Source organism: Leptidea sinapis, chromosome 45 (assembly GCF_905404315.1).
Source record: "Leptidea sinapis chromosome 45, ilLepSina1.1, whole genome shotgun sequence".
NCBI classification, from domain to species: Eukaryota; Metazoa; Arthropoda; class Insecta; order Lepidoptera; family Pieridae; genus Leptidea; species Leptidea sinapis.
Window position 1 is genome coordinate 3,970,093 of NC_066309.1, and position 22,132 is coordinate 3,992,224.

At 38.6% G+C, this 22,132-nt stretch overlaps 2 protein-coding genes across 2 annotated transcripts in view; one reads left to right on the forward strand and one right to left on the reverse strand.

Moving 5' to 3' along the window:
* Positions 1–290: 290 nt before the first annotated feature.
* Positions 291–11,599, forward strand: LOC126977508 (26S proteasome non-ATPase regulatory subunit 14). Its single transcript, XM_050826359.1, has 4 exons — positions 291–459; positions 537–737; positions 2,705–2,861; positions 10,838–11,599. Exons 2-4 carry the CDS (start codon positions 560–562, stop codon positions 11,436–11,438), a joined length of 936 nt encoding a protein of 311 aa, XP_050682316.1. The 5' UTR covers positions 291–459; positions 537–559; the 3' UTR covers positions 11,439–11,599.
* An 8-nt stretch (positions 11,600–11,607) lies between these two features.
* Positions 11,608–22,132, reverse strand: part of LOC126977353 (uncharacterized) — a 45,318-nt gene continuing 34,793 nt past the window's right edge. Inside the window, exons 17-19 of the mRNA XM_050826121.1 lie at positions 14,857–14,930; positions 14,055–14,138; positions 11,608–11,796 (exon numbers count right to left, since the gene is read on the reverse strand). Coding sequence (XP_050682078.1) covers positions 11,608–11,796; positions 14,055–14,138; positions 14,857–14,930 — 347 coding nt within the window. The remainder of the gene's footprint in view (positions 11,797–14,054; positions 14,139–14,856; positions 14,931–22,132) is intronic.

The following is a 22,132-nucleotide window of genomic DNA, read 5'->3' on the forward strand; positions in this document are numbered from 1 at the left end:
ACTAACATCCTAAATTCAGAAATAAGGATGGTTTCTGACTGACTAAATCATTTAGAAGCGTAATGAGTAACTCATTTAGAAAGGTGTAATCACATGACGTTACTGATTTCAGTCGCTCGTGGCTATTTATTTTTAAGTTTTGTGTTCCCGAATAATACTAAGTGCTTAAGGCAGTCCCGTTTCCCTAAATGATTTCGCTCTTTTGGACCAAAGAGGATGTAAATATTACGTTCTCTTTCCTATTATCTGTCATAGTCAGATTACATTGCACATTTTCGATTTTGAAGGCAACTGTCAAAATCAATTTGTTTTGTCATTTCATTGATTCTGTGTTAGCTTATTTTCAGGCAACTCATTGTTTAAATTTCTGAAATACTTATTTCTTTTTGAATGAAAGCATTGTAAATACATTCTTAATAAAGTTTATAGAATTCTACTCTATAAAATACTTACTACAAGGTACTAAATGTTGACTATTTTTTAAATTTTATGTGGTATCGATGTGCTTCGTTTGCTAATGTTTCGGTGTTTCACAGAATTATAAGACAAGTCATCAGAAATGGATCGTTTACTACGTCTTGGAGGTGGTATGGCTGGGTTGTCCCAAGCACCACCTCCGACAGACGCTCCCGTCGTTGATACAGCAGAACAAGTTTACATCTCATCCTTGGCTCTCCTAAAGATGTTAAAACATGGCCGCGCAGGTGTTCCCATGGAAGTTATGGGTCTCATGTTGGGTAAGTATTATTTTTTTTATTAAAGTAACATAATTTTTAATATTTTAGATTATGATTGCTTATTAATTAGTATTCATAAATTATACAGAATGATGAGTATCATATTATGTTTATTATAGTCTGGTAGGCCAGATACTGATGATCTATACGCGATTATACCTGAAGGTAAGTTATTAAAAGAGAATCAATGCTAGAGCTATAAATCTTTCAATGACTATTTTAATATGAATCAATAATTTATTAGTATATAGAATAGGACTTTTTCGGACTTTACAATGGTGCTAATTGTCAATGCTCCTAAAATATGTCTCAATAATCTTTAAGTATTCAAAAGAGCTATGTAAAATGATAGTATTTTGGTATTGGTAAAGGGCTCCTGTTTCCGCAATTAGAACGCTTAATTACGTCCATTTTGTGTGCAGTGTTGGCCAGTCATTCCAACCAGCCCAGCTCCTTCCAGAAGTTCAGAACACTCCTGGGGTGTTCGCAGACTTCCTGGAGCGACCTTGTATTTACTAAGGTTTGTGCCCGTTGGTTGGCCACCCCAGCACATTCCAGGATTACGTGAGTGACCGTTTCATCTTCGGTTAGACAGCCCCTGCACTTAGGACTGTCCGTAACGCTGATTGTAAATAGATGTTTGTTCAGTGATGTGTGACCCGTTAGGGTGCCGACCATAATTCAGATGTCATATCTGTTTAGGCTAATAAGTCGACGTGTCAGTTTGGGCGATAGTGCAGGAATCGCCTCTTTCGACTGTCTGCAGCCTGAGACATTTGTCCATCGGGTTCTGTGTAGGTTGTTGGTGAGAGAGCATATCCATGACCACATTTGGCTGAAGGGTAGGGGCAGGACTGGCCCTGGGCCAGCCACTTGCGTTTCCGACCCCCACCTTGCAAGTTCATCCGCTGCATCGTTCCCCAACGAACCGCTGTGTCCTTTTATCCATTGCAGAGTTACCCAGTTGTTAGAGGCAGCTCGTTCTAAGGATCGGTGACACTCGTATATCAGCGCTGAGTTATAGGTGTTGCTCCCCAGCGCAGTCAGTACTGCCATACTATCGGATAGAATACGGATATAATATCCGTGTATTTTCCTTCTTATTATCGCGTCTGCAGCTTCCTTGATGGCTATGCATTCGCATTGGAGTATGGAGCTGTGTATGCCTAAGGGTATAGAGGTGTGTATATTCAGTTCCTGTGAGAAGATGCCAGCTCCAGTTCCGGCTGCCATTTTGGAACCGTCTGTGTAAATTCTGAGTTCATTTACACCTGACTGGTCTGCTCCCACTTCGAACAGTTGAATACGGTAATTCTTTTGAAAGATGTGTGTTTTGGGTATTCTATCGAAGGGTGCCTCACAGAGTGGGAAAACCTCCTTACTCTGTTCCAGAGGTTTCCTGTGAGGCAGTCATCATTCTTGCATACACCCATCAGCTTCAGGCGGAGAACCGACATTGTCGCCTCATGTTGGATATGTATGTCAAGCGGTGTGAGCCCTAGAATGGTTTCTAGGGCAGATGTTGGCGTAGTGCGCATGCAACCAGTTATGGCTGTGCAGGCCAGCCGTTGGAATCGCTGCAGCTTGGTTTGTACGGTTGATAGCTCTGTCCTGGGCCACCAAGCTATTGCTCCGTAGGTGATAATTGGTCTAATAACTGCTGTATATAGCCATTTACATATCTTTGGAGCAAGACCCCAGGTTCTCCCGAGTCTTCTACACTGCCAAAATATTATACATGCTTTTTCCAGCTTGTGGTCTATGTGTTTATTCCAAAGCAGCTTACTGTCCAGTATGACCCCCAGGTATTTAACTTCTTTAGTAGGGCTTATCTCGGTATTGAACAACTTAGGTAATGTAAGAAAATGATAGTAGCATCCAGTCCAATATAATTTCATTTAATTTTGAGATAATGTGTGAATTAGTTGAATTTGTATCCAAACTCAATAGATATATTGATTCTTTAGGTGAGTTTGTGGATGACTACACAGTTCGTGTAATTGACGTATTTGCAATGCCTCAAACTGGTACAGGTGTGTCTGTTGAGGCAGTAGACCCTGTCTTCCAAGCTAAGATGTTGGACATGTTGAGACAGACTGGACGTCCTGAGATGGTTGTTGGATGGTAAGAATATTTTATTCCATTTATTATGTGAAGTGCAAATAAGTGAGTGTGTCTGGGAAGATAACCATTCATAACACAAATTAAATTTAAATACAAAATTTATGAATGATGCAGGATTCACACTATCTCAAGCGACCTCTCATGTTCTGTGAGAGACTAATCCATGTTTGAGTCCCACATTGTTTATATATTTTGTTTTCAAATTTAATTTGTGTAATTAATTCCTGAACTTGAGGGTTATCACTTTAAAAAATAAATTGCTTATAACCATTCAGCTCAAAAAGGTATTTAATATACACACATCAAAAAAGTCTAAGCAACATGCATGATATTACAAATTTACCATTTATATTAATTAATTTCTAAGTCTTTATTCACTCAAAGTGCATAGATATGTAAACTTTTTTGTTATTGATGACATACTGGCTGGTTGTAAAAAAAAAATTCCATTATGTTTTGTTTTTTTTCATAAAATTGAATGAAAGGGAATTTGTGTGAATTTAAGTGCGTTTTTATTGCGACGTTGTCTTGATTTTATAATTTTACCAACCATTTAAATAAACTTGGCGACAAAATTGAATTGTTAGATATTCTTGTAAGAATCAATTGTATACCTACACAATTTATTACTATAATTTGTATAATTTATCTAGATCGGTTACATAATATTTGTCTATTCTTTGTTGTTAAGAAGTTTTTATTTTTATCAAACGATAAAAGAATAACAGTTGACGTTTGTAGAAAACAAACGTCACCGGTAAGCCTTAAAATGTTTAAAGCTGGTTGCCAACTGATTGTCGAACCGTGCACACATGCACCAATAAATCTGTTATTATCGAAGACATCCTCGTTTTATTTGTGGAAATTCGAAGTGATATTACATTTCAGAAGTGGGATCAATAAAATCTACTTGTAATTTCCGCGCCAAAGCCATTTTGTGGTGATAAAAAAATGAAGATCTTTTAGTGGCGAAAATATGAATAGTGATTCCGATCGTATGCCACCTACTCGTGAACAACGCCGTAGAAGAAAATCTATGGTTACGAAGTTTAGAAGTCGGAGCAGGAGTCATTCAACGAGACTGAGGCGTGATCGCAGATTTCGAAGTACGACGCGTGGCAGAACAAAATCAGAGGTTCATGTAAAAAGAACACAACGTCGTCGTCATTCCAGTTGAAGTCAAGGTTCGGACGAGCTTCGGCACAAACGGAAACGGACACGTACAGTCCGTTCACCGCATGACGAACATGGTGGCAGTTCACGCGATGAATATTCTTGACGACGTGCGAGGTCATCGAGGGGCCATGGTACACCGAGTATCGGCGCGAGCAGACGTCGATCCAGAAGCATTTCACCGAGACGTACACACGTGAGTCGTTCCGATTTTAATGATAGTACTACGCAGTTATTATTGACAAAATTGATTGAATCTATTTCTAATAACCGTCCGGAAGGAAAGAAATTCCCCATGTTAGGAAATGTTATTCCAGAGTTTGATCCCATGATCAAAGGCCAAACTATTAATTCTTGGCTTAGCAAAGTGGAGGAATGTGCACGATTATATAAGTGGGGTAAAGATCAGATAATTCACTATGCACTTCCTACACTGAGTGGCGTAGCAAAATCATGGTATCAAACACTGCCGTCAATGTCGTTTTCATGGCCTGAGTGGAAAGTTAAACTGTTAGAATCCTTTCCGCATAGTGATGATTACGCTGAATTGTTGACAGAGATGTTATCCCGAAAAGCTAAATATAATGATTCGTTGGAACTATATTATTATGATAAAATAAACCTTTTGAACCGTTGCGAGATGAAAGGAAAACGTGCAGTGGACTGCTTACTACACGGCATAGAAGATCGATCATTGAGGTTAGGAGCTAAAGCTGCGAAATGTAAAGAGCCAGAACAAGTATTGGAATATTTTCAATCGATCAAACAACAACCACGAGATTAGGTTAAAAACAATGACAAGAAACCTACCGTTACAAATGTTAATTTGAATCAAACGACAAATTTGAAAGTTAGCCGTCCGCGCGAAAGTACAGGACCCGTAGTTTGTTACAACTGTAATGAAACTGGCCATTATAGTTTCAGATGTACTAAGAAAATACTCAAATGTAATATTTGTAATAAATTAGGACATTTATCAACTAATTGTCCGAAATCACCAGCTAATGATAATAATAAGTCAGATTCCTCCAAAGAAAAGTCGGTTATGAAATTAGATACGATTAGTACAAGTAACGACAAATATTTAGTTGACCTGAAACTGAATGGCCAACCTCTAAAAGGATATGTGGACTTAGGTAGTCAGTGTACTCTTATACGTCATAGCGAAGCAGAAGCGTTAGGGATTCAGTGGACAAATAATGGTCATTTACCAGTTATGCGCGGCATAGGAAACCATGTTGTTGTACCATTAGGTAAGGCTATTGTGCAAATAGACATTCATGGTATTTCAGAAACAGTCGAAAGTTATGTAGTAGATGATACAGTTGTCAAGCGCGCAGTGTTAATTGGGCATAGCTTCACTGAGCAACCGGGAATCGTAATAACAAAAACAAGCGACGCATTAATCTTCGAACGGAACTCGCCTGAGAAATTATGTTTACGGCTATCTGAAGATATTTCGATCCCCCCAAATGACATGATAGTTATAAAAATTATTTGTGAAAAAGATCGTTATTCCGGTACATTTTATATACATGGGTCCTTACGCGGATATCCGGGAAAGGAATATTATTTGATGCCTGGTGAATATACTATGACTAATGGGACTGGAGTCGTATTAGTTCGTGGTTTATCTAAGACTCCCATAAGGCTAGAAAGTGCCATGTTGATAACGCGAGCTTTACGCACAAACGATTGTAAAAGAGTAAACGTGTTGGATTTTAGTAACTCAGACTTAAATAGTTCACTCAATGTTGGTAATGACCTATCTAAAGATAAAGTTGAACGTTTGAAGGAGACTTTACTGATGTATAATGAATGTTTTTCCACCAACTTAAAGGATATAGTCTTTACCAATATAAAAAAAATGGAAATTGAGTTAACCGATTCAACCCCTGTAGTGTATAGGCTATATAGGTTATCCTATCCCGAGCGAGAACTGGTTCGATCAATGGTTAAGGAGATGCTTGATGCGGATGTCATATGTGAATCCAATTCCGCTTCTTTTGGTTAAGAAGAAAACTGGAGACAGAGTTGCACACCGACGCCTCAAAATATGGCATTGCAGGCATTTTAATGCAGCGTGGTAGTGACGGGCTTTTAAGGCCCGTGGCGTATTATAGTTGGAAAACTACTAGCGATGAACAAAAAATACACTCCTATGATTTAGAAACGTTAGCAGTGGTATCATCATTGAATAGATTTCGCGTGTATCTGTTGGGTTTAAAATTTAAAATTATAACTGACTGTAATGCGCTACGGACAGCTATGACTAAACGAGACTTAGTGCCGAGAATAGGGTGTTGGTGGATTCAACTCCAGGAATTTGATTGTGAAATCGAGTATAGATCCGGTATAAAAATGACGCACGTGGACGCCCTCAGTCACGCTCCGGTAACTGAGCCTGAAGTTACTGCTAGACCTCATGTCATTGATGTGCTTGTTATCGAAGAAAAAGATTGGATCGCGACAGTGCAAAGTGCTGATGAAGACGTTATGAGAATTAAAGAAAGTTTATCAAATAAATAAACACAGTTTATTGCGGACGTCCACAGAAATTACCAATTAAAAGGCGATCACGTATACAAAATAGTGGACAATGGTGTTAAGTGGCTAGTTCCAAAGTCCGTTAGGTGGCAACTGCTACGAATGAACCACGATGACGTAGGTCACTTCAGCTATGAGAAAACATTAAAAAGACTAAAAAGTTCATTTTGGTTTCCTAAAATGCGTCGATTTACTAAGAAATGTGTTGCCGCATGTCTAGAATGCGCTTACCATAAGACATCCGGTGGAGCTAAAGAGGGAATGCTGCATCCCATTCCCAAACCTGATATCCCCTTCCATACCCTCCATGCCGATCACTTGGGCCCGTTCGTTCGTTCGCGGAGAGGAAATATATACCTGTTAGTAGTAATCGACTCTTTAACAAAGTTTATAACTATTAAACCGGTCAGAGACACAAAGACAACCACGGCTATACGTATATTTAAAGAACATTTTAGTTATTTTGGGGTACCTTCGCGACTAATTACCGACCGCGGAACGTGCTTTACGAGCGCAAAGTTCAAAAGATTTACATCTAGCATGGGTATAAAGCATATTTTAAATGCGGTGGCGACTCCGCGAGCGAACGGTCAGGTGGAGAGGTTCAATCGGACGATATCGGATGCCCTAAGTACCAAATATCACGGCAAAAATGACAACACTTGGGACGAATATGTCGGCGACGTTCAACTGGGGCTAAATACTATGATTAACAAAACAACCGGTAAAAGCCCATCTGAATTGTTATTCGGCTATAAAGTAACGAACACGTCAGAAAATATATTAAGCGATGTCATTAATGAGACAATTGAGCGAGTTAGTGGAGATGATATGATAGAGTTAAGAAATAAGACTATGGATAAAATTGAGAAAGAACAGAACGTAGCCAAAAATCGTTTCGATAAAAGAAGAAAATTACCTACAAAATATAACATAGGTGTTATTAGGATAGAAAGGACGTTGTTCGATAAGGATAGATTAGGGAAATCCAAGAAATTAATACAAAAATTCCATGGGCCCTATAAGATTATCAAAATTCTACCCAATGATCGATTTTTAGTAGAAGACACCCCTCTTACTAAAAAGGGAAGAAAAGATATGAAAACGTAGTCTCAATCGATAAGATAAACCCATGGTTAAATTTTAAAGGAGTAGATAGCGAAAACGACAGTGACGAGGATGATTGTAATAATACTCTAAATAATGATGTAAATAAAGATGATGTACATAGACCGAACAGTGATTCTAATTAAGAACTCAACTAAAATTTATTGATTAGTTTATAAATAGATTGAGATAGATTATACATGTATATTTTATGATGGTATGGGTCACGAGTGAACAGTGCATAACGTAACGATCACAGATCGCGACAGACTATACTAGAATCTGATTATTGCGGCTATTAACAACGAAAAATTAAAAACAAAAATGAAAGAGAGCGATAGTTTTCATTATACATGTGTAATCACTGAAAGCATAGGTTGTGAGCAGTTAGTGCTTCACGCATAGATAACTGCAGATCACGACAGACTGTGCGCGATTGCGAAAAGGGATTATGACCGTGATTGAGATATGTTCTGAGCGGACAGTGCCTCTTAATTGCACAGATGTTCGCAGATCAGAACTATAGAATAATAAGTAGAAAATGAATGAATTGATAAAAGTGAATGAATTGATTTAACAATAATGAAAGAGAGCGATAGTTTTCATTATACATGTGTAATCACTGAAAGCATAGGTTGTGAGCAGTTAGTGCTTCACGCATAGATAACTGCAGATCACGACAGACTATGCGCGATTGCGAAAAGGGATTGTGACCGTGATTGAGATATGTTCTGAGCGGACAGTGCCTCTTAATTGCACAGATGTTCGCAGATCAGAACTATAGAATAATAAGTAGAAAGTGAATGAATTGATAAAAGTGAATGAATTGATTTAACAAAAATGAAAGAGAGCGATAGTTTTCATTATACATGTGTAATCACTGAAAGCATAGGTTGTGAGCAGTTAGTGCTTCACGCATAGATAACTGCAGATCACGACAGACTGTGCGCGATTGCGAAAAGGGATTGTGACCGTGATTGAGATATGTTCTGAGCGGACAGTGCCTCTTAATTGCACAGGTGTTCGCAGATCAGAACTATAGAATAATAAGTAGAAAGTGAATGAATTAATATATGAATATGAAGTGTCATACTATTTGATTGTAACTATTAGGATACTGAATAAATTAATTAATGTAAGTTAATATATTTAATTATTATGTTATATAGTGTAATTTCAAATAAAATAATATCAAAATATGTTGTAAACCATATGCGAGTATTTATATATATATTAAGTTTCAAATCAAAGAAGAAAGTATGAGAACGAAACTCTAAAAGTGCGAGGACTCACTTTAATAGGATGGCCGATTGTAAGAATCAATTGTATACCTACACAATTTATTACTATAATTTGTATAATTTATCTAGATCGGTTACATAATATTTGTCTATTCTTTGTTGTTAAGAAGTTTTTATTTTTATCAAACGATAAAAGAATAACAGTTGACGTTTGTAGAAAACAAACGTCACCGGTAAGCCTTAAAATGTTTAAAGCTGGTTGCCAACTGATTGTCGAACCGTGCACACATGCACCAATAAATCTGTTATTATCGAAGACATCCTCGTTTTATTTGTGGAAATTCGAAGTGATATTACATTCTTTACGTCATGGAGCGACGTCATTTGACGGCAAATGAAATGCAAAGCGCTGTAGGGATGTTGCAAGTGGGAAGTAATCAACTCAGGTATCTCGGCATTTTGGCATTCATTAAAGTGTTATTTGTCGTCTTTGTCAGCGCTACAATAATGCAAGGGAACCCGGTGAACAGCATTCAGGCCGTAAAACAAGTACAATCACTCGGCAAGACCGGTACATCTCGCGAACTGATCTCGTTTTTGTAAATCAAAACATGAACGCTGAATATTACGATGAGGATATTCTCAGACCTTACGTCCATCCATTATTTGCACAAACATTTGGCTCCGATTTTACGTTATTGCATGACAATACGTGTTAACATAGAGCTCGGCGAACCAGTCAATACTTGGCAACGGAGAACGTCCGTGTATTGCCCTGGCCTGCACAATCGCCAGACCTCAACTCCATCGAGCACGCGTGGGAAATGCTCCAGAGACGTGTTTTGAAGGACTTGGACGGAGTGACAACAACCCAACAGCGAAAGGAGCGAAAACCGCAAGATGACATGAACAGTCTCATTAATTCAATGAATAATCGTTGCCAACAAGTTCTGAATAGCAATAAATTCATTGTCTTTAGAAATTTCATTTTGTTAAAAAAATGTTTAGTTGCTTATGAATCTTAGTTTCTGCAGTATATTCTAATATTGTTAATTTCTGTTATTAAAAGAACTTATGAAGACAACAGCTGTTATTTTTACATCATAGGACCTTAAAAATATTATTTTAAAAATAAAATATAACGTTACAATGTGAAAAACCATCCTAAAATTTAAATTAGTAAATGTTGCTTAGACTTTTTTGATGTGTGTATATTAAATATATATTATATACCTTTTTGAAATATATATTAATATGTATTAGTATATATATTAACATATTTTGCCATGTACTAGACAAGGGACCTCAACCTTATTAATCTCGTTATTCAAATATTAAAAAACTTTTTGGTAGTGCTACATATGAAATTATACTGACTCTCTCTCTTAAAACCCACTTTTAGGAATGATAAAACGTTTTCTACCATAGTTTCACAATATATTAGTATTACATTCATCCATTACATTACCAGTGGGAGGCTCCTTTGCACAGGAAGCCGGCTAGATTATGGGTACCACAACGGCGCCTATTTCTGCCGTGAAGCAGTAATGTGTAACCATTACTGTGTTTCGGTCTGAAGGGCGCCGTAGCTGGAGAAATTACTGGGCAAATGAGGCTTAACATCTTATGTCTCAAGGTGACGAGCGCAATTGTAGTGCCTCTCAGAATTTTTGGGTTTTTTGAGAATCCTGAGCGGCACTGCGTTGTAATCATGGCGTATCAATTACCACCAGCTGATCGTCCTGCTCGTCTCGTCCTTCATTATCATAAAAAAAAATCCAAATAATCCTAATTATAAGCAACCTATTAACAAAACGCTGCGCGAGCGCCAAAATCCTGCCGATCTGAGGCATATCAAGCATTTAGAGTGTCCAGAAACAGAAAGCTTAATCATACCATCATTTTCAGGTACCATTCGCATCCTGGGTTCGGCTGCTGGTTATCTGGTGTCGATATTAACACGCAACAATCCTTTGAAGCATTATCTGAAAGAGCTGTAGCGGTGGTGGTGGATCCCATACAATCTGTTAAGGGAAAAGTGGTGATTGATGCATTCCGTCTTATTAATCCAAACATGATGGTCCTTGGTCAGGAGCCAAGACAAACTACTTCTAATCTCGGACACCTACAGAAGCCTTCTGTTCAGGCTCTTATCCATGGTCTTAATAGACACTATTATTCCATTAGCATTAACTACAGAAAGAACGAGTTAGAGCAAAAAATGTTGCTTAACCTTCACAAGAAGTCATGGATGGACGGTCTCACACTATCAGATTATAAGGAACACTGTAAGATCAATGAGACTACAGTCACAGACATGTTAGAGCTAGCCAAGAACTATAACAAAGCACTAGAAGATGAAGAAAAGATGACTCCAGAACAGTTAGCCATTAAGAATGTCGGTAAGCAAGACCCTAAGAGGCATTTAGAGGAAAAGGTCGACATTTTGATGGCGAACAACATTGTTCAATGTTTAGGAGCCATGTTTGATACGATGGTGTTTAAATGATTATTGAATAAGAAACTTTGTATGTATGATCTTAAGGTAAATATTGTTATGGCTTACACAGCGGAACTGCATCAGTTTTTATTATAAATTTACTTACCACCTTATGTATTACTTTTATTACAATAAGAACCATTAATAAAACAATGTCAATTTTGTATAAACTGTAGTTTTAATAGAATAACTGTTGTGGTGCAATTTGCTTGCAGATTTCAGAGAGTTTGTTCTGTGAAATTGGATATTTCTCTATATTACTGAAGTCTATGTCAAACAAAGGCTTCAAGCACTTCTGTGAATTCACAATGTTCTTAATAATACTCTTCACCTTTTTGAAAGCTTTTTCAGGATTATCCATGGTGACCTGTGAAGAGCAAACACATAAAATTTAACATCCTACATATATTATAAATGTGAAAGTTTGTATGTCTGGATGTATGTTTGAACTTCTTTAACGCAAACACTACTGAATGGATTTTGATGAAACTTTGCAATAATATAGCTTACACACCAGAATAACATATAGGCTATAATTTATAAAAATGTGTGAATTATCTATACATTTAAATAAAATTGGAGTGTCTGTTTGTAATATTGAAATAACCGTTTTTTTACTAAATGTGTATTATGAATACATATAGGTACATACACCAAAATAACATTTTTTACAATTTTTGTCTGTCGGTCTGTCTGTCTGTTTGTTCGGGCTAGTCTGGCGACTTTTATTGGCAGGAAGCTGATGTAATAAGGAGTAACTTAGGCTACGTTTATTTTATAAAAATAAAGCAATATTCAAGAAACGGTCTGCCTCTAAAAAAAATTATATGGCATAAATATTTTATATATATTTAAAACGTTTGCCGGGTCAGCTAGTATAATATATATTTATAGCAGCATGTATACAAAATTATATATCAATTTTCAAAATTATATTTCAAAGTTCAAAAGTTAAATCACTGTTCACTACAACATGCCTGCTACTAGCGCCACCTATCCGGCGCAAAAGTAACTATCTTCGTCGGAGTAATCTTGTCATCCTTCACATTTGTGCAAAGATTCATTTCAATAGGCTAACGGTTCTTGGGTTTTAGTTGAATATAAATACACAAATTCTTTTAAATTTCTTTTAAAAACAGATTGAGACAAAAAAAAAAATTGAAATTCTCCATGTATCATGTACAAGTGCTGATTCGGCAAACGTTTCGTCTATATTATCTAAATTACGTACCCCGCGCCCGCTCATTGCATGAATTGTCAAATGTAATGAAATGTCATTGACGGAATTATTTATATTGCAAATATGTGGGTATATTTAAGTCAAAATAATATAGGTTATTTAATAGAAGGTAAATAACGGATCTCCATTTAATAGTAAAGATAGAAATATAAAAATAGTGTTATATTGACATTACAGACAATGGTAAACACAAATTAAGCAGAATTTTTATAGTCAACAAAAGTTTGGTTGTGCCACAGGTTAGCCACTTATTTCAAATACACCACAATGCACTGTAGTCATAATACAAGTAATAGATCAGCAGAGTAAATCAGCGGCGTGCGTGGCACTCAATAGTTTTGTCTTCGCAAGATTGCTTAGCGTGTAAATCGTATGTATGTATTTTTTATATAAGAGGAGGCAAACTGGCAAGAGGCTCATGGGATGGGGTGTCATGAGTGGTGAGGCAACCGCCCATGGACATCCGCAACAGCAGGGGTCAAGAGATGCCGTTGCCTGCCTTTAAGTTTTTTTTATATCAGAGGGGGCAAATGAGCAAGAGGCTCACGGGATGGGGAGAGGTGAGGCAACCGCCCATGGACATCCGCAACAACAGGTGTGTCAAGAAATGCGTTGCCGGCCTTTGGGCCATACGGCCGGTGGGAGTATGCTTTTTTCTTGAAGGTCCCTAAGTCGTATTAAGTAGTGTTCGGGAAGACCGCTGCCGGTAGTTGATTCCACGAAGTGGCTGTGCGAGGCAAGAAATTTCGAACAAAACGCGCGGTTGTGGTCTACGTGATGCGGATGGTACTTTGCACGTAATGTCCGATGGTGGAATTCGGCCGCTGGAATCTGCTATGCCCTAAGTCGTATCGGTTCGGGAAAACAGCAGCCGGTAACTGATTCCACAAAGTGGCTGAGCTTGGCAAGATGCTAGCTCTTCGGAGCACTCCCCGTGGTAAATGCGGTAGAAGATGCAGAGAGAACCCACATCTCTACGCAACGCCAAAGAATCAAGCCGATCGGGGATGACTTGATCGTCGATGATTCGAGCCGCTCTTCGTTGTATGCGGTCAAATGGAAGAAGCTTAATGTTTTTTGTGCTAATTTTAAAGAAAACCAAACTAAAAAGTAGAAAATAATTTTTATAAGCATGTGTGTGTCATTAAGTAACATAAATTTGTAATTTATCTTAAAAAAGGTACACCCCGTATTTTTAGATATCTTCAAAATACTACTTTTACCATTATTATTGAATAAAACATTTATAGCAAACTGACATCATAAAAGGCATTTATTTTCTCAAAATTGATTCCTTTACTTTTAAATGTCATTTCTAATATACTAGATACTAATATTACTATCAAATACATGGAGCTTTTTAAAATTAATCATGTAAAACTTACAGTATCCCAGAACAGACCGGGACACGAGCGGTGTAGTTCGTCGTAATCTTCTTTCATATATTTTGTAAATGTTTCTGATGGTATCTAAAACAGGACAATTTCCGGATGAGAGTTTTTGTAAAAGTAAGGCATCGGGATTCACTGCGATTTCGATTTATCAGTTCTGGCAAGAAGATTGCTAATTTTATGCGTGTAAAAGCGAAATAATTACATTGTTTTTCCACATAGTATTCAGTAATAAAATAAATCAAAAGTCAAATAAAAACTTTTTAAAATAAGATCTACGTTGGGCTTAATAACAACATTTAAATGGAATGGCGTTCATAGTTTTCAATTGAAACGCGTGATCACGAGGTTTGGCCACGTTTCCGCTGTCGGATTTAGAGGTCTGGAGGGCCTCGTCGTAAAAGGAGTGGAGGTCTCTTGGCGCCTTACTATTTGCCAAATACAATGGATTTCTTTTTCAGTAGTGTTCCAATAAATAATTTCTAGTGAAACCAAATATTTTCTTTTATAATTTAACAAACATATAATATAATTATTGGAAACAAGAAATATCTGATTTTTTTTTAATATAATATATTTAATATTGACAAATAAGAAATAAATAAAAATCCTGTAGTTGAAGCCACAACCTGAGAGTTGAACAAAGCATACAATATTTGATAACGATACGTCACTCGAACGGTTGGCTCAGTTGGAAAGAGCGCTTGCATGGAACGCGAGAGGTCGCGGGTTCGAGTCCCGCATCGTTAATAATATTTTGTTTTCAGTTTTATTTGTATAACTGGTGTTTACAAACCTCTTTATAATTTTGCACTGGAATATGAAACAAATCAGGGTCGTCGTTCTCACTTTTACGTTTGTATATGTCGTCTGGAAAGTCAAATGAAATCACTCATTTAATTATATAAGTCCGAAACAGACTATATAAAGAGCTTAGATCACTTATACGTCTAGATAGACTATGACAGCTGCGAAAAAGTCGAAAAAAATTGAGTTTAAAGGTAACCTCCATTGTGAGCAATGCGTGCATTGCTCTAACACAAATCGCGAGTGTAAGAAGTAGCTTGTCACGCGCACTAAAGTATTAAAACTTTTTAGTGGTTATCTAACAGCAAGAGACTATCTCGATGTATAAATTATGTAAGATCAAAAGTACAAGAAATTACCAACATCAAGTTCTTCATTAGTGGATCTCTAATGGAAAGTTGCAAGACAATTTATAGTTACGAAAGTGCTCCAAACTGTTGACATTTCTTTATATTGCAAATATCAACTTGTCTGGTACCTACTCTTGCATAAACTATCACATTTGGTCAATCTTTCGTGAAATATTGACTACTAATAAGGGCGATAAGAATGGATTCCACCCAAAAAAGTTGCTGGTAGAAGTCTCGTCATTTTAGGTGTGGCTTAGCTGAGTAAAAGTTATAAGCATCAACTTATTACCTACGCTTTATAGTTTAATGAAGGAAATTAAGCGAAAATGATACAATAAAGAAGCGGCCAAGTGCGAGTCGGACACGCCCATGTAGGGCTGCATAGCAGGAAGTAACATAATATAAAAGTTATAAACAAAAGAAAATGATATGAAATTATTTAAATGTAAAGTTAAAAAACTTTGCACAAAATCATACAGTGCAAATGAGCTCTCATCTTTTGGCCTGTGCGTTCACCGGGGCGTAAAAAGAATACGGGAGTCCCAGGCCCAAGGGTGTCGTAAGAGGCGACTACGGGCTTTTTAAATGTGGGAGAGTCACGCTGCCGTCTTATGACGTCAGCACAATCGGGCCAGACTCATCCGGGTTATTACCACACTCGCACAGAATTCCAGCGTGAAGTAGCGGCCTAGTGCCGCTATGTTTCGCATGGGTTAGTGTCGAGGACCGGTGGCCATTCCATAATTTTTTGCCTCATGCCGGGGTATGCGCGTACGTTAGGGTGGATATCTGCTGTCGCCGTCTCGGCAAATTTGAGGGTAGGGACCTGTCTACTCTCTGGCTCCGCGTAGATTTAGACCGCGTCCGTATCTATGCGTGTGTCTACAGGTCCCATAGTGGTAACGCAGAAACCGATCATCTTATGGGCTGCGTTCAAGCGGCAATTGACGACGTGCTTGCGCTGAAATCGTAATCTTGGGTGATTTCAACGGGCACAATGTCGAATGGCTTGGATCACGTTCCACAGACTGCGCAAGGCGATCTGTGCATAGTTTCGCATTGGCGTATGGTCTGTCCCAATTAGTTGAGTCGCCAACGCGGCTCCCGGGTGTGGATAGCCACATGCCGTCCTTATTGAATCTTCTGCTGACTACACATCCCGATAGTTACCAGGTGTCTGTCGACACCCCTCTCGGAACGTCCGACCATTGCCTGGTCAGGAGTGTAGTGTCTATCCGACGCCAACGTCGCAGACCACCAGCGACCCGCCGCGTTTGGCTCTACAAGTCAGCAGATTGGGTTAGGATGCGTTCGTTTTTTGAATCCTACCCTTGGAAGGGAAACAAACCTGGCAAGGTTTGTTTCCCTTCGGATGATCCTAGTGCCTGCGCCGTTGCAGTAGCCGATGTGATACTGCAGAGCATGGATATGTCTATACCAAGCTCTGTACTACCGATCGGTGGTAGATCACAGCCCTGGTTAGATGCGTCAGTTAAAGCAGCATCTGACTGCAAATAACAGGCGTATCGAACTTGGGTCGCGGCATTGGGCTCGAAGGATCCGAACTGCAAAGTTCTCTAGAGGAAATATAACCGTCCTTTTTAAGCGGCCAATTGCCCGTGCGAAGTCAAATCACGTCGTCAAAATCGGCGAGCAGCTTTCCAGTTACCCGACTGTAACACGCAAGTTCTGGTCGTTGTCGAAAGCTGCTCTTGGTAATTACAACCAGCCGTTGCATATGAGGAATGACACTCTGGCCCATACGGCAAAAGAGAAAGCCGATCTGCTGTGCGCTCTTTTCGCCTCCAACTCGACTCTTGAGTCTTGACGACAACGGAAAAACACCGCTGTACCATCCCGGGGTGTCAGAGCTCTATGCCTGAAGTACAGTTCAGACAGAAAACTGTCGAGCGAGCTCTGTTTTCGCTGGACGTCAGGAAGTCGATTGGGCCGGATGGCATTTCTTCAATCGTGCTTAGAATGGTGTGCCCCTGAGTTGACGCCGGTGCTAACGCGTTTATTCCGGCACTCTTATTCCAAAGGCGTAGTCCCTGACTCATGGAAGTCAGCCCTTGTCCATCCGATCCAATAAATGGAGACAGTTCGGATCCGGCAAACTACAGGCCTATTGCTATTACCTCCCTGCTCCCCAAAATCATGGAGAGCATAATTAGCCGCCAGCTCTGGGTATACGTAGAGGGTCACCAGTTGATCAACGACCGACAGTACGGCTGTCGCCATGGTCGGTCGGCAGTTGAAAGCAAGGGGGAAGGCCTGGCAGTTAGCCTGGATATAGCGAAATTCTTCGATCGTATATGGCACATGGGCTATGGGCTTCCCGAGAGCTTATGCAAGTGGACCTCCAACTTTCTCATTGTGCGCAGCATACAGGTCGTTGTCGACGGTTATTGCACGAACCCGAAGCCCGTGAACGCTGGAGTGCAAGGCTGTGTGCTATCTCCCACGCTGTTTCTTCTGCATATCAATGATATGTTGGACACTTCCAACATACATTGCTATGCAGACGACAGCACTGGTGATGCCGTATACACGGGCCATGCAGGTCTCTCTCGGGAAATTGTTGACCAGTGCCGGGAGAAACTTGTGTCTTCTATCGAGTCCTCTCTTGAGAAGGTCGCGGAATGGGGTTAATTGAACCTTGTCCAATTTACTTCATTCTTTTATTTTAGAAGTTACAGGGGACACATTTTACCACGTTGGAAGTGTCTCTTGCGTAAACTATTCAGTTTAGAAAAAAAATATATAAGAAACCTTAATATCATAGAAGACCTATCCATAGATGGGTTTGATGAAAAAAAAATATTTGAGTTTCAGTTCTAAGGGAACCCCCAAAACATTGTTTTTTTCAATTTTTGTGTGAAAATATTAATGTGGTTAATAGAATACATCTACTTACAAAGTTTCAACAGTATAGTTCTTATAGTTTTGGGAAAAAGTGGCTGTGATATACGGACGGACACACAGACAGACATATCTATGACAGTAGTATCATATAGACAGACGAATCTATAAGGGTTCCGTTTTTTGCCATTTGGCTACGGAACCCTAAAAATAATTTGAAGGATTGCAGTTTCACTTGCCTACATAAAATTTATTTAGCGAGTTCGCGATGGCAATATCGTGTCAAGCCACTTACGGCTGTTCCCAATATACTATCTACAGATCTATCTAGAGATAATTGTCTACCTTCTACTGCTAGTAATTAGCTGTCAACAATCTGAAGCTGTCCCAATATACCCAATAAGTCACTCGTATCGCCTTATATTGGGACGCGTGAATCGCAATTTCCATACAAACTTTTATCGCAGGTAAGCTATACGTAGTCCCATTGACAGACAGCGTGTACGGATAAGGTGAGTTACCGTCGATAAGTTTATTGGGACAGAAAAGTCAATGACAGTTACGATTTTTATCCCAATTAAGAGATTTTTGGTCACTTCGGCCAGGGATATCTAACTTAATTAAATTTGTTAATTCTGTTAGTCGGCCGCCATATTAAATTGTTAATACTTAATACGTTGGCTGTTTCACTGTTACTTACTTAACATTACATCAATCAGTAGATATCTAATTAACGATGGCCACTTCTAAATCACAAGAACAAATATTTGACCGTAATTTACGTAGGTTAGAAATTAAAGTAAAGGCCTACTTTACACGTATGCAGGATATTTACGATAGTATTGCGAAGTTGGATACTGCCGATAAAATAGACACATTTTTGTCTAAGGCTAGTACGATCGACATTATTCGATCGGACTTTGTACGTACATTAGACGAACGTAATGAGTTGTTAGCTTCAGAAGTAAACGCTGGTGAGCCAAATTATGCAGCCATGCTCGCTTTTGAAGACCTATATGCGTCTGTTAGATTCAAATACTCGCAGTTGTCATCGCGTCCCAATACCTGTGAAACCAAAATGGCGTTTCACAAGTCAAGCCCAAAATTACCGAGGCTTGAATTAATGTCTTTTAATGGCGAATTAGAAAATTGGCCTATATTTTATGAAACATTCAAGTCAAGTATTCACGAAAATATAGAACTAAATGATAGTGAGAAAATTCAATATTTAATGGGTAAATTAACGGGAAAGGCATTAACTATTTGTCAGGGTTTTATGCCAACGGCTGAAAACTATTCGGTTCTCTGGCAGACATTAATTAATAAATATAACGACAAACGCGTACTGGCTGCATCGTACTTCGATAAGCTGTTAAACTTACCTTCCGTTAACGAAGATTGTTCTAATAGTCTAGATAACTTCATAGATAAATATTCATCTCTAATTAGTTCGTTAAAACAATTAAATTTAGATAATTTGGAAGATTTTATTTTTATTCATTTAGGTTCAAAAAAGGTTGGCTTAAATATTTTGAAATCGTTTGAAATGCATCACGGTACTTCAGTTAAACTTCCATCATGTTCGCAATTTATAGACTTTATTCGTAATCAGTCACATATTTTACAACGAGCTAATAATATTGTAGGTACGAGGCAGTCTAGTTACAAGTCGGTAAAGAATAGTACGTCCTTTTCAACTTCTCGTCCCAATAGTAATAATTATAATAAAATTAGTAAGACTTTTGTTATTAAAGATCAAAACAAATGCTATTGCTGTGGTAATACCGAACATTTTCAGTTGCGGTTTTGTAAGAAATTTAATGCATTATCGCCCACGGAGCGTTTTGATTTTATTAAATTAAATAAAGGCTGTGTCAATTGTCTAAGTAAAGAACACACAGTTCGTCACTGTACTTCTAAATCGACGTGTACGCAATGTTCACGGAGTCATCATTCACTTCTTCATTTTACGTCTGAATTAAATCGCGAACCTCACTCGAAAATACTGAGTGAACGGATAACAAATGCCAGCTTTGCCAATAATGTTATCGCCACAATCTATTTCTTTGTGTGCCATTAATCCGAGCGCCGACGTACCGCGCGCACAATCGCCTGGTCATACTATTCTACTCGGTACCGCGCAATGTAACGTTATTGATTGCGCGGGAAATAAAAACACCGTTCGGATTTTAGTGGACAGCGCGTCGCAAAGGGATTTAATTACACTTAATTGTTGTAAGAAATTAAATTTACAACTATTGCCCTCCCCTACAAAATATGTTTATGGAGTAGGTGACTTAACGAATCCTATTGAAGGATATACTAATATTACTTTACGTTCACGTTTGGACGATTCCATTTCTTTTACTATTAAGCCTTTAGTGACTCATCGTATTACCGGCGAGTTACCGTCCGCTACAATTGATTGCGAACGTCTAGAATATTTAAAAGGCATTCAATTAGCCGATTGTTCTTATTCAGAACCTAGTGATATCGACTTATTAGTTGGGTCCGATTTCTTCGCTCGTATAATACGACCAAATATTATTGCCCGTGGTATGAACGAACCCGTGGCTATCGAAACCTTATTTGGGTTTATTATTTACGGTCAGGCTCCGGTTTTATACCCCGAGACTGATATTCACACTTATTGCACATTAGATTACAATAATTCTTTTGAAAAATCCGTTGGTCGTTTTTTCGAATTGGAAGACGTACCTAAAGCGAATATACTTTCGTCGGAAGAACAAGAATGTGAGAATTTTTATTCCGAGACCACCGCGCGTGATCATTGCGGTCGCTACATTGTTGCATTGCCGTTCAAGGATGATCCGAGTAAATTAGGGAACTCGTTACAGGCAGCTACGCGTCGATATTTATCTTTAGAGCGTAAATTATTATCGAACGTAGATATTCATTCAGAATATCATAGAGTATTTAGTGAATATTTAGAAAAGGGCTATTTAGCACCCATCACAAATAATAATTCGTTTAATTCTCATTATGTCATACCACATCACGTTGTCTTGCGACCTGATAAAAGTACTACAAAATTACGTGTGGTACTCGATGCAAGTATGAAGACATCATCAGGGTTGTCACTCAATGATATGTTGCATGTTGGACCAAATCTTCAAAATGATTTGTTTAAAATTATATTGAATTTTAGACTGTTTCCAATAGCGATCAATGCTGACATTAAACAAATGTTTTTAAGGATTTTAGTGAAAAATGAAGATAGACCGTATCAAATGGTTTTATACCGAGAAAACAATAATCAGCCGCTTCGCTTGTTTCAAGTAACGAGGGTACCATTCGGTTTATGTTGTAGCCCGTACCTCGCAATACGAACGGTTCGTCAATTGATAACCGACGAAGGCTCGCTTTTTCCGGCCGCGGCTCCCGTTGCTGAGCGTGACATATTTATGGATGACCTTGCCACCTCTTGCGGAACCCCTCGCGAAGGCATCGAGTTATCTCAACAATTAGTTGAGTTGTTCCATGCTGGCGGGTTCGATTTAGTTAAATTTTCTAGTAATTCGGTTGAAGTTATGGAAAGCATACCATCCTCCGCTCGGGTCTCGTCTGATGTCGAGTTCAGCCCTGACGATTCGATAAAAATATTAGGCCTACGGTGGCTACCGTCTGAAGATGTTTTTGCGTTCACAGTAAACATTCGTGAATGTGAATGCACGAAACGTAATATTTTATCCACTATTGCCCGAATATGGGACTTAATGGGATTGGTGGCCCCAGTCACTCTACTGGGAAAATTAATTATTCAATCATTGTGGAGTGAACACATTGATTGGGATGAAAAGCCACCACAAAAAATAGTTTCTTTGTGGCGCCAAATTGAGTCGGAATTACATGTTCTGGAAACCGTTAAAATTCCGCGTTTTGTAGGATACGACCCACAGTGCGTTGTTAGTGTCTTAGGCTTCGCGGACGCTTCCGAGAAAGCCTATGGTGGAGTCATTTATCTTCATATTTATTTTCCGAATGAAAATAAATTCTTAACTAATTTAATTTGTGCTAAATCTAGAGTAGCTC

Coding starts and splice junctions, on each gene's coding strand:
- LOC126977508 (XM_050826359.1), top strand. CDS start 560: ATGGATCGTTTACTACGTCTTGGAGGTGGTATGGCTGGGTTGTCCCAA. Junction 738..2,704: donor AGTTATGGGTCTCATGTTGG/GTAAGTATTATT, acceptor TTGATTCTTTAG/GTGAGTTTGTGGATGACTAC. Junction 2,862..10,837: donor CCTGAGATGGTTGTTGGATG/GTAAGAATATTT, acceptor CATCATTTTCAG/GTACCATTCGCATCCTGGGT.